A 15,481-nucleotide genomic window follows, 5' to 3' on the forward strand; every position below is an offset into this window, starting at 1 on the left:
ATGTTTCATTTTACTATATTTTACTGTTGCTTAGTTTGAAAGAAAAAATGTTACATTTTAAATCAAATTGAGTAAACTACATAAAAAATCACTGCGAAGATGAAGTATGAATTTTTTGTGTTTATTTCATGAAAAAAGACAAGACAAGACAAGCTGGCATTTACTTTGATCTATTCAGTCATGAGTATCCAAGTAAAATTCAATAAAAAAATTACATGGAGAATTCAGTTTTGAATAGAATCTGTATTAGAGGCAATGAATTTTGTCATGAAATTGACTTTTTTGGCGTATCGCTTAATCAATTTATTCGCAATTTGCGTAATTTAACATTAAAAGCGTAGTTGCCAACGTGATGTCTTGATATTATTGCTTAATAATTATCTTATTACTTATTATTTAGTGCTTCTGCACAAAAGGGCGTTTTTTTCTATTTGTAAGCCCGTATATGTATTTAAATAAATAAAACTTTTATTCATCATTGAAATTTTTTGTGACCAATTTTTGGTAACTCATTTAGTTTCATATAAATTTAAAAAATGTGATATTAAGATTTCTAATACGAAAATGTCAGGTCTCGGTTTTTGTGAACACGATAACTTGTAAACTTTTTAACGAATTTTAATAAAATTTGACAGACTTATTTTTATAACAAAAATCTCAATAGACACAAGGATTTTGGAAATTAAATAAAGCAATTTTTTATTGTCTTTTTATCCATAATTCGTTTATATCAAAAATCTTTTTTCAAATGGTAATTAAAAGCTTATAAATTTTATTTCTTGCTTTCAGAAGAATTGATTAATAATTATTTATACATAAAAATTATTGACTACAAATTATTAGAATTAATCGAAATTAAAAAATTAAATTGTAACATAAAGATACAACAAAAAAACCAAATTCGAAAAATTTTGATATTGCAATGCATCCTCCGGAGGGATGCAAAATTAATGTTAAATTAATTAAACAATTAATTTCTAAATGTAATATATTTTTTCAATAATATCTATCATCAAATAATGTAAATTTGAAGATTTGTAGAAAAATATCAAAAATTGTAATTTCATGAAAAATGGTTAATAATTTTATAAATTTTTATTAAAATTACTAAAAACTGACAATTTTCCATTTTGTGATAACAACTTAATATTTAAATAAAATGTTTTCAAAAACGAAAACTATTAAACAGTTAAAGAAAGTTGTTATTGTTAAAGTTATTAGGCATTATAAATATATTATATATATATTATATGAGGAGCTGGAAATTAGAACTCGCTCTCCGCTCGGCTGAACTCCGTAGAGTCAGTCAAACGTTCGAAAAAATGATAAAAATTGAAATTCAACACTTTGAATTTTGAAAAATACAACATTGTAGGAAATTAAAAGGCGCATCTTTTTTCTCTTTTAAATTTTTTAATTAAACGAATAGTTTAGTTTCTAAAGACCAAAAACTGAGAAATTTAAATAGTTAAATTTAATTAAGTTTTAAAACATAAATCATCATATCTCCGACAATTATTAATGAATTTGATTCAAATTTGATATGTACACGTATTAGGGGCTACTAAAGGCGATAAAATAATAAAAAATTGAAAAATCATTAATCGTTAAAATTTTTTTTTAATAAAAATTGAGACCAGTTGATAATAACGTTTTCTTACTTTCATCGACAAAATGTCTGCGTGGAACTTTGTAGTTCAGAAAACTTCCAGTGAGACATTTGTTTATCACTATATGTATAAGGAAGTTTTCTGTAAAATATTAAATCAATTCATTGAAAACTTTTAAAGTTATTGAAGATTTAAGAATGCGCGGTTGGCGCGCAAGTAAGTCCACTAAGTACGCTATTCGCACAGTCAGCTGTTGCATGCATGTAATATAATTAGTTTCTCACATTGAAATATAAATTTCTATATTATTATTATTTTCTATTCACAATTAACATTTGTTTACAATTAATATTACAATGTTTGATCCAATATTTCGAATGTTATTTTTTTAAACAGATAGGTATAATTTACAGATTTTTTGTCATTTTGAATAAATAGTAAAATATATATATATGTCTAAAATATTACACAAATCATATTTATTTTCTAAAGTTTATAAACCTGGTAAAATCATAAAACCAAAATTTTACAAAATTTTTTTTCATACTCTCCAAATTTGAATATGTCAAAACTTGTCCACGTAAAAAAACATGTTCAGATAAATTATATAATAATAAAGTGCTTAGTCTGTCCTTCTGTCCTAACTTGAAATTGGCCTTTTCTGATTTCACGTGTTTTTTTGAATAGTAATCTTATGACGTGTCAAATTTTGACAATTCGTACAAGATAGTAATTTGAAAAAAATTTATTTTTAAGGTACCAGGGGCCAACGAATACCTATTAAATAATTATAAAAACACAGGCCTCGAATCAACTTAAAGACACAAAAAAGTCGTTTTAGTCGATTTATATTCCAAAAAAAAGTGGATTTGTTTTTTATTTTAACAAAAATATTTTACAAATTTTTAAATAAAAAATTTTTTTTTTAATAATAATCCTTTTCGAAGGGTTAAAGTTGAAATTTTTAGAAATAATTAAATGTCAAAAGATATTGTTAATTTTCACCAATTATTAAATTTTACAGAACTAAAAATAATTTATCAAATAATTTTTGGAAAACATTTTTTAAATTTAATTGAATTTTCAAAGATTTAAAATTGAGATTTTTGAAATTAATTGAAACTTTAAGTGATTTTTAATTAAAATTTTAGATGATTTCACTAAAAATTTATTAGAAAATGCGGACAAAATACAATAATTTGAAAATCATTTTTAATTGAAAAATGGTTTCAGATAGTTGAATTTTCAAAGAATATTATTAAAATAGTTAAAAATAATTGAATTTCCTTAAAGTTATAACTGAAATTATTAAATTTCAAAAAAAAAATTTTCGATGGAAAATTTTAGAAATAATTAAATTTTAGATGCTTTTAAATTCAAATTATTGAAAATTCAATTAATTTTGAATTCAAATTTTTGAGAATAATGAAATTTTATTTGATTTTACATTTGGAAAATAATTGAATTTCAGTTCATTTTGAATTGAAAATTTTGGAAAATAATTGAATTTTAATTGAAATTTTGGATAATAATTTAATTTAAGTTCATTTTTGATTGAAAATTTGGATAATTAATTTTGAATAGAAATTTTAGAAAATAATTGAATTTTATTTCATTTTAAATTGAAAACTTGGCAAATAATTAAATTTTGAATTGAAATTTTTAAAAAATAATTCAATTTTATTGTGATATTTTTTTAAAATTATAAACAATTGTTAAATTTCAAAAAAATTTTAATTGAAAAATAATTTTGATATAATTAAATTTGTGATGTATTTTATTAAAATGATTAAAAATAATTAATTTAGTGAAGAATCATTTTAGTTCAAAATTTGTTAAATAATTGAATTGAAGAAGATCTGAAGAAGATCTACATTTTATACTAAAAAATGTAATTTATTTACATTTTTTTTCAAATGTAAATAAAATGTCGTACTTTATTAAAAGTCGATAAAAGTCGTATTTTTGAAAAAGGTCGGAAAAAGTCGTATAATCCGAGGCCTGTAAACATATAATTTTCATTATTATCATTTAATATGTAATAATATTCTTATAAATTAAATTATTATTGATAATATTAATCTTTAATTTCATTATAACAAACAATTAAATACTGAATTTGGCGCGCTTGCGCGCGTTTAATTTTGCTAGTTTTAAATAAATGAATATACACTTATTTTTTTACATGGACGATTTTAGTGTTAAAATAAGTAAATATTAACTTATTCAGATTTAGAGAGTATAACTAAAACATAAATAAAACAAAAAATTTTAAAGAGCGATATTTTACCATTTATTCAAAATGTCAAAAAAACTTTAAATGTTGATTGAGAATAGAAAATAATAATAATATAGAAATTTATATTTCAATGTGAAAAACTGCAACAGCTGACTGTGCGAATAGCGTACTTATTGGACTTACTTGCGCGCCAACCGCGCATTCTTAAATCTTCAATAACTTTAAAAGTTTTTAATGAATTGATTTAATATTTTACAGAAAACTTCCTTTTATAGTGATAAACAAATGTCTCACTGGAAGTTTTCTGAACTACAAAGTTCCACGCAGACATTTTTCAAAATTAAAAATTTTGAATTTCAATTTTTATCATTTTTTCGAACGTTTGACTTACTCTACGGAGTTCAGCCGAGCGGAGAGTTCTAATTTCCGGCTCCTCATATTATATATTATTATATAATAATATTATTATTATCAGTTATTTTTAAAGAAATATGTACTTAAATAGATCCATCGAATCGTTTTGAGTCAAGGAATTTAGTTTTTTCAATTGAAGGGTAGAATGACAAAAGGGGTGAAGCGCCAATTCACTGTTTTTACATTTTTAAAAATTTTGCAGGTCATTTAAAAAAAAAACTGAGAAAACCGTTTCGATATATTAGTATGTTTTAATAAATAAACAACAATTTGTTGAAATAAACCTACATATTAACGATAAAATTTAAAAAAAAACTGTGGTTCCTTGAGGTTATATCAACTGCGCACATTTTCTTTAAGCATTAATTATAAAAACAATATACAGTTTAAAGGAAAACTGGAAAATTAGTTTCTTTCTATGGAATCGACGAAATGAATAGAAAAAAAAATTCCTTTAAAAAATTGTTTGTTTGCAAGAAAATTACGAATTAATTGCTTGCTTTGGAATTGAGCAATACTTTCATCTTTAAATTCAATTGTTCACTTAGTATAATCATACAAATATTTAAAAATTAATAACAAAATGATTTTAAAATTGTTTAAAATTGAAAATATATTATTATTATTATTAATTTTATTATGTAAAATATTATTAAAATAAAATTAAAATTAAATATTAAAATAAAACCTAAAAAAATAATATTTTTGATCAAAATTGAACAGATGGATAAAAATGTGAAGAATGAAATTCATAAAAACATTTCACCTTCATATCGTTTCTTTTTAACAATATCTTTTTTATTAATAAATTTTTTTCCGCATCTGCGAGGCATTTTCGATTTGTAAAAAAGCAATGTTTTGAAATTTGTTAAGTTATGCACACGGAAAAAAATGAATGGTTGCCACAGCCATACCTTTGGTTGTCTCAACCATATTATATTGAAAAATACGTCTCAACCATACCTCTGGTTGCTCCAGCCATATTAAATAGCTAGCTTTAAATTGTTAGCACAACTAGAATATATGGCTGTGGGAACCATATATTTGGAAAACATACAAATGCTAATATGGTTGTGACAACCATTTTTAATTGATGCTTCGACCATTATTTAGTGTACCATATTAATATTGTTGAAGCAACCATTTTATATGGTTACAATTTATGTTTATTTTATTTGTTTAATATTATCAATAAGGTTATTTTTGATTAATTTAAAACATTGAGTCCCATAAAAACGTATTTATTTTTTTGAAATAATCGCCAAATACAAATTCGTTAACAAAATAAACAATCGTATCGCATTTTTATTATATAATATTATAATTATAGTGCGTGCCTAAGTGTCGCAAACATTGAAGAATTTCCCCATTTACAAATTATGACTGGGAAAGGTGAATGTAAATTGTTTAAAAGGACGCAGTCAACTTCAGAAGTTTCATATAATTTATAAGCATGTAAATCGTAGTTAAAACCAGTAGTTCTTGCAACATTGCACACTAAACAAACATCACCGAGATCATTTTTTATAATAAAATTTATAAAACCAAATACAGGGAGACTTTCACCCATACATTCTTCTAATCTAATTATTATGCAAACATTTGGTTTATAATACTGGCCATTTCTTTGAACCCAGTTTAAACAGAGACATGGTCCCACAAAAGATTGAGGCAGTTTGTTTTTAAAAAGAAAATAATTATAACATTCGGATATATCGTTTAAACACTCAAAGGGACCATCAGATTGATTTGGAACGAGGCCTCTTTTTGTTAAAAATCTATAACACAAACAAAGTTGTTCCTTCAAACAGAGCGTGTGGGTGATATTTTTTCGACTACATGTTGCGTTAGCATCAATTTTCTTTTCGCGATGACTCGATTCAAATCTTGCAGTACTCATATTGATAATTGGTCCCGATTGTTCTAAACATTTCTTATAATGAACCCACAAATGTGCCTTAGGCCTCAAATTGTCATTTAAAAAGAGTTTATTAACTAAAAAATGATGTTCTTTTACCAAATTTGACAATATATTACCACAACCATTTTGAAGGCGTCGTGAGAGAACAAGATCGACTATTTGTCTTAAAATGAGGTAAAATTGCCACACCTCATCATGAGGAACGAGATCGCCAACAAGCATCCCAAAAATTAATATAAAATTCTGCATTTCGCTTGCGGTCATTTTTAATTTTTTTTCTTTAATTTCGGATTGTAAAATAAGGGGAGGAACGTTTTTTATTCCGTTATCTTTATAGTTAAAGCTACGCAGCCGGTCGTTTAAAACGTTTAAGGAAAGTCTATTTTCAACACATTTGTTTGATACATAATGATCTAAAATTAAGGCCATATCGAAACCAGCAGTTCCCTCGGTTCCTTCGTGTAACCAGTCAGTAAAAGTTTTGAAATAGTCTACTTTATTCCATACCGACTCTTCTTTTATACCTGATTCTTTGGAATTTAAATTACAAACGTCACTGTCATAAGAAAATTCTCGAGCATTTTTTTCTTCGAAATCTATGCGTGCTTGAAGCTTGCTTGCCTTGCAGAGGCGGCAATAATAGTTAGAATTAAATCCTGCATTAAAGCCCAAAATAGAGTTTAATCCGAGATTGTCTCCACAAATAAGACCTAACGCGAAATAAATTCTTTCTATACCGTTTTCCGTTTCGATAAGCAGCCCTTCGTGTTGTAAAAAATTGAGTTCCTCGATTAGTATTTTAAAAACATTATAATTTCCGAATTCGACTCGATCTGATGCATGAAATAGTAAAGCAGTAAAAACATTTTCGACAAGAGAAGAAACCTCAGGAGGAAGGCATGGAATAGAATAATACACAGCTCCTAATTTTTGGATTCCGGCATGAGATCCAAGAGGGTTATTCACTTCAAATTCATCGAAATATACGAACAGAGGAATAACGAATTTTCCTTGGAAATGATTCCTTACTTTTGAGCGCCATAATTCTCCTTGAATGAAATTTTCTAGAATTTCTGTTTCTTGCTCTAATTCCTGCATATACAATTTTGTTTTAGAAAGAACTTTAGGAAAACTAAATACCTTTTGCAAAACTGACCTTAAGGGTAAATATTTTGCTTTAACAGGGACAATTTGTTTAATCATATGGCCTTGCTTTAAGACATTGTCTATTCTTGAACCAATTTTGTAGTCTACAGAGTCGATAAAACATCCAGAATTTATTAATGCCTTCATTCGAAGATGTTCGGATGTCAATGAGTTAAATAAATTGTGAAACTTATCTAATTCTTGTTCAACAGAAGAAATAGTTTTTTCATTAACGTTAGCGTTTTTTAATATATCGAATATATTAGGTTTTAAAGAAAAAGTGAGATCTGTTAAAAGCTCGCTCGTATCTTCGACGATGGTTTGAACAAAGTTCCTAAGGATTTGTCGATTAGAATAAAGTTTAGCTATAAAACTAGTAGACTGTTTCGAGATATCATTTCTAGACTCGGGCGAATTACAAAAATCATGGAGAATTTCCTCCGCGGACTGACTTGGTTCTAATTGACGCTGTTGGATCTCGTCACTCAATGATGAGGGATGGCAATTGTTTTCTTTTATTTCAAAATCGAAGCTGTGATTTTTATTCGCGTGTTTAGAAAATTGGTGCCAATTAGAAAAACTTCTGTTACAATCTTTTTCTCCACATTTAAAAATATCTTTTTTTCCTTTTAAATGAACAATGTTTGAATGAAGATAAAGGCTATCTATATAATCTACGGAAACATAATATTCACCACACACAGGCATTTTGGCTTTATAAATTTTGTAACCAGTCTAATTTTTAAAGTAATCAGTCTTTCAAATACTTTAAATGGTACAATATTATAGTAATAATATAAATTCTGTAATAACTGTCTACAGACTTAAAACTTCATAAAATATTCAGTCTCTTGAACACATTATATATCATATTAATTTAAACATTAGAAATATTAAAAGTTAACAATAATATTTAAAGCTTTAGAAGCGTGAATTAAATACTTTAAACCTTTTTCTTTAGTAAATTAGCATGTGAGAACTTTGATAAATCTTTTTACCTCTGGAAGGTTAGCAATTTTGTCGATTCTGTCATTTGAAACGTGGACGTTAAATAGCGTCTTCTGAAGCACCGTCCATTGCCTTTGAGTTTGAATCGGGTATTCGCAGTGTAGAGCAAAATAGCATTTAAATGCTACTTCTAGAGCACGCAGCGGGCTTTCTACCAAGATGGGCCGCCCATCGATGACGACATAACTGGAAGTGATTTCTTTGAGATTTTCACCAACTACAAGTGGAAATGGTTGCACAGAGAATCCTTTTTGAACTGCAAGAGCATTGATTCTTTCAAGTTTTTTCTCGAAATCAGCGATCACCTAAAAAAATACATATTTTAGAACATAATAATTAATTATATTTCATATATTAAGTAAACTAAAAAAGTTCTTGAAATAATTTATACAATTTTCATAGTTTAAATTTAAGTTAAATCAATCAAATTTTTTTAAAGTCTATTATAAATTTCAGTTCATTACAATAAAATTTATTCGAATCATATAAATAAGTGAATAGTAATAGCATACCTTAATATGTAACATTAAACCTTGTACCATTTAACTCTAGATGCCCTCCAGGCTTTACCTTTAGGCACTTTAACTGGACTTACAGAGAATAATTGAACGAATTTTTGAATTAGATCTGCTTCTGACTCTACACAAGCAAAAAATAAAATAATTTATTGAAGCAAAAGAAAATTTTTTAAATTATAAAATATTCTATTAAAGTGTATCTTACCAAATTCCTTAAGTCCAAGTTTTTGAAGTTCTCTTTTCACTTTACTAGAAAATAGAACCCAGTGTGAAAATATCCCGAGATGACTTTGCGGAAAACGAATATTGAAGTCCACCTCCAGCTATGTTAATAGAGAAAAGTAAAAATATTAATAATAAATAGAGAAAATTACACTTAATTCCGAACAGAATTACTCAAAGCTAAATAAAATCAATAAAAGTTAAACATTAAATAAGTTATGTGTTTATAAAAAAAATGGTACCAATGTAAGTCCTTCTGGTTGCTTCAAACACTCGTATTTATCAAAATAGGAATGAACATTGGCACTAGGTTGAACATTACTCAGAAGTTCATTTAATCTATGAATCGATGTTCGTTTCCAATATTCAACTACTGAATTCCAAGGTTGAATACAAGTTTCCAAAAATCTGAGGTATGATTCGACGTCATCATCTGTACCCTCTTGAGGAATTAGATTAAGAGGAACCGCTGTTCCTTGATTAGGTCTCTTGTCTCTTAAATTGGCATCTCTCAATTCTCTATTTATGGATGTATATTTATCATATAATTTGCCTTTGGCAATCAATGTTTTCCCTCCTCTTGGAGTAAAAGCCGGAACATAATAAATAGATTCATCCTCATTAAAAAACGCTTGTTTGATTTGTCGAGACAACTCTTTAAAACGAATTGGTGGTATTATTTTATTAGTATCCGCACCATACTCTGCACAAATAATGCATGCGGATAGTCTCAATCTATATTTATTATCAAATCCATCCTTTTCGTATGTTTTCAGTAGTAATTTTCCTTCTGCAGTTAATTTTAAACGTTTTACGACATCATTTTCTATAATTGCATTTTCTGGCGTTGTATCTCGTTCCGTTGTAGTTTCGGCTGCTGCAGTTGCAATCGTCGCAGATCCTAGCGTTATGGCTTCTTGCGCTGAATTTAGTTGTCTTATGTCAGAAGACGTGCCATTTGTCTCAATAAGGCTAAATACTTCAGATGTGCTAATTGAGTTATCAATTTCTATAAGCACATTATTTTCATCAGATTGAATGACATCAGTCTGTGATTGTTCACTGGTACTCTCATAATTAGTTTCTTTTTGATAAGAATTGTTCTAAAACAAAATTTTTTAATGATATATTATATATTTTTTTTAACTATATTTATTTGTTTGATAGATTTTTTAAAAATTATTATGTGCATCAATTTCAAACAGTTTTCCAAAAAAAAATTTCATTTCTTTTGGGAAACAACATTCCAAAAATTATTGTTAAGTAGATAATTTGATAAATTAATTTTGATAACTGGTGACAATTTTAACCTAAAAAATTGTATTAATTTGTATTATAAAAGTTTTTATGAATTAGATTTTAAATATTTACAACAAAAAACACTGAGCAAAATACCGTTGTAAATTGAAACATTACAACATTTACAAATTGTTTGTAATTATCTAAACTGGCTTTCTTCTCAGTGCACGTGCTAAGCTAACCTACAAAATATTTGTTTCTCTTTTTCTCTTAAAAGAAAAGAATAATTAAAATAAAAAAAACTTACATTTTGAATTCTCTGATTTTCTTCTCTAATTTTGGAAATAAATTTAACTCTGTGGCCAAGAGGGTGTATTAATTCTTTTAATATAATTGGCTGAGAAGCCAATTCCAGCACACTCGCTGTGTCTTTGAATAACGCTTCTAGAAAAAATTAATAAAAAATTATGGAAACAGTTAAAATTACGAATAATTAAAAATAATAAATCTTTAAACTAAAATCATTTCCATCAAATGTGTATATTATTAAGTTTTACTAAAGTAAAAAAGCAAATAAAAATTGAATTATAAAATTGAACACGTGGAAAGATAACCTCTACAAATGATTTACTTACCTTCAAACTGCGGAATATATTCTTCGAAGCCTATTTTTTAAAGTAAATCTATGCACTCTGCTTCCATTATTTAAATTAAAAAAACATATTATCCGGGATCAATATTCTCAAATGATTATAGAAAAGGTTTCGAACTGCGGACATATACGCACGTTTCGCGACGCTTGGAATTAATGCGAGTAATATAGACGTAATATATTGCATCACCGCGCAGACAAGGTGCGCAGGCGTCTATAGGGGCCTTAGCAATTCAAAAATGGATAGGATAACAAAATTGTTAAAATCCAAACCAATATTGTTCCCTCAACTAAAGCTATGGTTGATATATCCAAATCATAGGTACAAATATTATATGGTCTCCACAACCATTCTTTTTTGTCAATGTATCCATACTGAAAGCTGCTTCAGCTATATGTATAGATGCCTCAACAATATTATGACCAACAATATTTTTATGGTTGGGACAACGATACCTTTTCTTTCCGTGCATAATATTATTGACTCACCACATTCTTTTGTTTTTTAATCAGGTTGCAATAAAGTAAATTTGAGGCTATTTTATTAATTTAATTTCTATTAAAAACTTATTTAAATACACAATAAAAAAAGAAATCCTTCTACAGAAATGTGTAAATGAATTTTTTGATTTTTGTATGCAAAAACCTCATTTTCGATAAATTGGCGCTTGACCCCTTTTGTCATTCTACCCTTCATTTATTAGGAGACATTTTAAATACAAATTTTTTTTCATGAAATACAGCTTTCAAGAGACTGCTTTCGACAGTCTGACGCATTCTATCTATCTATGATCGAAAATGTTTATTTTTAGGTTGATGCATTTGCTTCTTTACCCTTGTTGTCTGATAATGTAGTATTTGTTATTCTTAGAAGATGATCGAATTGAGGATTTTAGTAAAGGCCCACGTCAAGTATTTCTACTACGCGTGGGCGCCGATTTTTTGGACGGCAGTCTTCAGGGTTGTAATCAATTATGTTTTGCAGTAGTATGTTTTCATGATTCTCGACTTGTAGAAATAATTTTTTGGCTATATCCTGTGAGAATTTGCGTATACTAGGTATTTGCAAGTCTTTGTGTAGTTGTTCATTTGAGACAAACCATGGAGCTTTTGTTATTATCCTTAATATTTTGTTTTGTATTACTTGGATCTTGTTAATGTGAGTGTTTGCTGCCTGGCCCCAGGAGGCAATTGCATATGTCAGAGCAGGACGAATGACAGTAACGTAAATTAATTTCTTTGAAGCTAGATTTAGAAAGGGGCTACTCAGTAGAGACCAGAGTTTAGTTATTGCCATGAATCCTGTTTTCTTGATTTCGTTGGTGTGCGTGTTCCAGATATTTTGCTTCATTCGACCAGTTGATGACTTTATCCACAACTTCGATTTTATCAGGAGGTGGATCACGTTTTTTAGTGTGAAATACTGCTTGCGTATTTTCCTTGTTGATGGTGATTTTCCAGGTGTCCATCCAGTCCACAACTTCATCCAGGGATTTTTGAAGTCTGGATATTGCAAGTTTAGGACTACGAGACTGAGTTATAACGGGAGTGTCATTTGCGAACTTCTTTTTGAGAATATGTATTTTTTGGAATATCGTGAGTGTACAAGTTGTAAAGTATTGGACCAAGAACAGAGCCTTGCGGTACTCCCGACAGAATGGGCCTGGTTGAGGAGAAAGTATCTTCCAATTTGACTGCAAAATTCCTGTTTTGAAGAAATGAGTGAATAATTTTGACTAGATTTGTGGAAATTCCCGCCATAGTTATTTTATGAATAAGACCTTCATGCCAGACTTTATCGAAGGCTTTTGATACGTCCAGGTAGGCAATTGCCGTGCAGTCTTTACGTTCATAACCTTTGTGAATTGTTTCCACAAGTCTGAGAATTTTCAGGTTTTTAGAGTGGTTTTTGCGGAAACCAAATTGTTCTGGAGGCATTAGATCTAATTCTTCAATTTCTATCAGAAGTCTTGACAATATGATACGTTCAAATATCTTGGAAAAGGAAGAGAGAAGACATATCGGCCGGTGATTTTCTAGTCTTTTATGATCTTTGCCTGGTTTTGGAATGGTGATAATGTGAGCTTTTTTCCAATCTGTTGGGAAGTAGTTTAGACGTAGATTAGCATTTATAATATTTAGAAGTTTGACTTTGGCCTTTCTGGGCAGCTGCTTGATAGATGTGTTGGAAATGCAATCTTCTCCAGGAGCCTTTTTGTTATTAAGTTTTTTAATAATGTTTTCTAATTCTTGAATAGTTGCCGTGGTGATAGGAGTAGGTGTACTTCCAACAATTTTTTCCACAGAAGAAAGTACTTCTTCTTCAAGTTTCTCTGTTTCCTCATTTTCATCAATTTCGTTGGGCTTACATTGATTTTCGATGCTGGTGGCAAGAATCTCCGCTTTTTCAGTATTTGTATAACCAATTTCGTGTATTCCTTGAAGAGGGGGTATAGAATATCGTTTGGTTTTGAGTGATTTGATTAATTTCCAGAGGCTGAAGCGGTCCGAGTTGAGAGATTCCATTTTATTGTTCCATCGGTCATTGTGAAAATCTTGCAATTTTGAACGAACATCATTGTTTAACCTTGTGGTAGCCAGGATATGATTAGGATGTCGAGTTCTTTGAGATTTTTTCCGGGCTTTCCTTTTTTCTTTAATTAATTGACGTAGTTCGGTTGGCAGCAAGATAATAATATTGGTCTTTGATGAGATAACTTTTGTACAGGTTTGAGTATTTAATTTCGTGAGTAAGAAGTTTTACTTCTTTATCAATGTCTTCAGTTGTTTTTAGAACTTTGATGTTTTCCATATTATTTTTTAAGTAATATGTAAACCGATTCCACATGACGAAGGACGAAGGTCTTCCATTTATACTATAGTTAGTTGGTGACTTTGGTATGTGGAGTTGAATGTCATTGTTTTCGAAGTAGTGAAGAAGAGATTTGCCCGATTTGTTCGTAGAATGACAGTCCCAGTGAGTGTTTTTGGCGTTAAGGTCTCCCATGAGAAGTATTTTCTTGTTGGTTGAGAAAAAGGTATTTAGATCGGCTTCAGTGATTTTCTTATTTGGTGAACAGTAAGCAGCGATGATAAGGATTGGTCCTGACGTCCTTTGAATGACGCATGTGTTCTCTATTTGAGAGTCTTGAGATTGGTGAAGTGTATGTTGAATGTGTTTTTTAATTAGTATTGCTGTGCCACCATGTGGTTGCGCTGTGCGATCCGTCCTATAAGTTATATAGTTTGGTATGGTTAAATTATTTCCCTTCTTGAGCCAAGTTTCGCCCAGTAGCATAATATATATGTTTTCTTCGGTTTAGAAGTTCATCAATTTAGTTTTCTTGTTTGTTATTCCACAAGCATTCCAGTAACAAATTTTTAAATTATTTTGAGAACTTAGATCCATGTTGATTTGACGTTTGATTACCTTGGAATAGTTTGCCTAAGTGTAAGGCAAGATCTTGCATTTGGCTGTACATAGATGTGAATTTTGCAAAAAGTTGAGTAAGTGACAATTCTCCATTACTCATAGTTGGATTACTGACATTCGAGTCAGTTTCTTCAACAGTTGACTTCACTGCGTTCGCATAAGAGTTCCTTTGGTGTGTGGGTTTCTGGGCAGGTTTTGCTTTAGGTTTAGGCCAGCTTTTGCAACCTCTGAAGGATGCAGTGTGTTCCTCACCACAGTTACAACACTTTCGGGCATGAACTTTTTCTTTTTTACATTCGTATGTTGGGTGATTTCCAGCGCAGTAAACGCAGCGAGGATTAGCCGAGCACCGGCTTTGAGCATGACCGAATCTTTGGCATCTGTAGCACTGTCCAACTACAGCTTTTTGGTGTTGACTTTCAACGGTTATCATAACATTGACTAGATGTTTTAATTGATAGATGTCCTTTTCACTTTTGGGTAGACTAATTAATACAAGTGGAATTGGGGTTTTGTCTTTACTTCGTTTCATGCGCGAAACTTTTTGTGGATGGAACCCTAGTTCCTGAAGTTCAGTCTCGATCGGCTCGGGAACTCCTCTAAGTACAACGTGCAGTAGTTTTTCTGAAGGAAGTTGCCAAGTGTGGAATTGAAGGTTGTCTGCTTTTAAGGTTTTAATGACATTTCTGAAGTCATCTGATGAACATGGTTCTATGCGAATTCCTTCAGAGGTTGTTTTGGCTTTAGAGAAGTTTATATTTTTTGAAGAGAGTTTTGAACTTATTTGTAACCATTTATCCTTATTGTGAAGCACTATAGGTGGAATTCTTTCTTTCTTTGGAGTGTCATCAGTAGTCTTCTTGGAAGGGTTTTGATCCTTCCCGCTGTCTTGGATGTCCATGGATTCTTCATTTTCATCTTGGAGAACTGAGAACTGGTTTAAGGTTTGAATGGTCTCAGGGGTTTTAGTTTTGTTTTTTTGCGCTTTCTGTTTTTAGAGAATGCAGACAACACTGATTCACTTGAAGAAAAATCATTGCTTTCAGCATCTAGAAGATCCCTGGCATCTAATTTTGCTG

At 29.4% G+C, this 15,481-nt stretch overlaps 1 protein-coding gene across 1 annotated transcript; it reads right to left on the reverse strand.

Annotated features, from left to right (window-relative positions):
• Positions 1 to 5,587: 5,587 nt before the first annotated feature.
• LOC127288484 (uncharacterized) lies at positions 5,588 to 8,038 on the reverse strand. Its single transcript, XM_051315960.1, has one exon. It carries the CDS (start codon positions 8,036 to 8,038, stop codon positions 5,588 to 5,590), a length of 2,451 nt encoding a protein of 816 aa, XP_051171917.1.
• Between the last annotated feature and the right edge of the window lie 7,443 nt (positions 8,039 to 15,481).

This window comes from Leptopilina boulardi, unplaced genomic scaffold (assembly GCF_019393585.1).
Source record: "Leptopilina boulardi isolate dan_hultmark-lab unplaced genomic scaffold, ZJU_Lbou_2.1 LbouV2_389, whole genome shotgun sequence".
Taxonomy (NCBI): Eukaryota; Metazoa; Arthropoda; class Insecta; order Hymenoptera; family Figitidae; genus Leptopilina; species Leptopilina boulardi.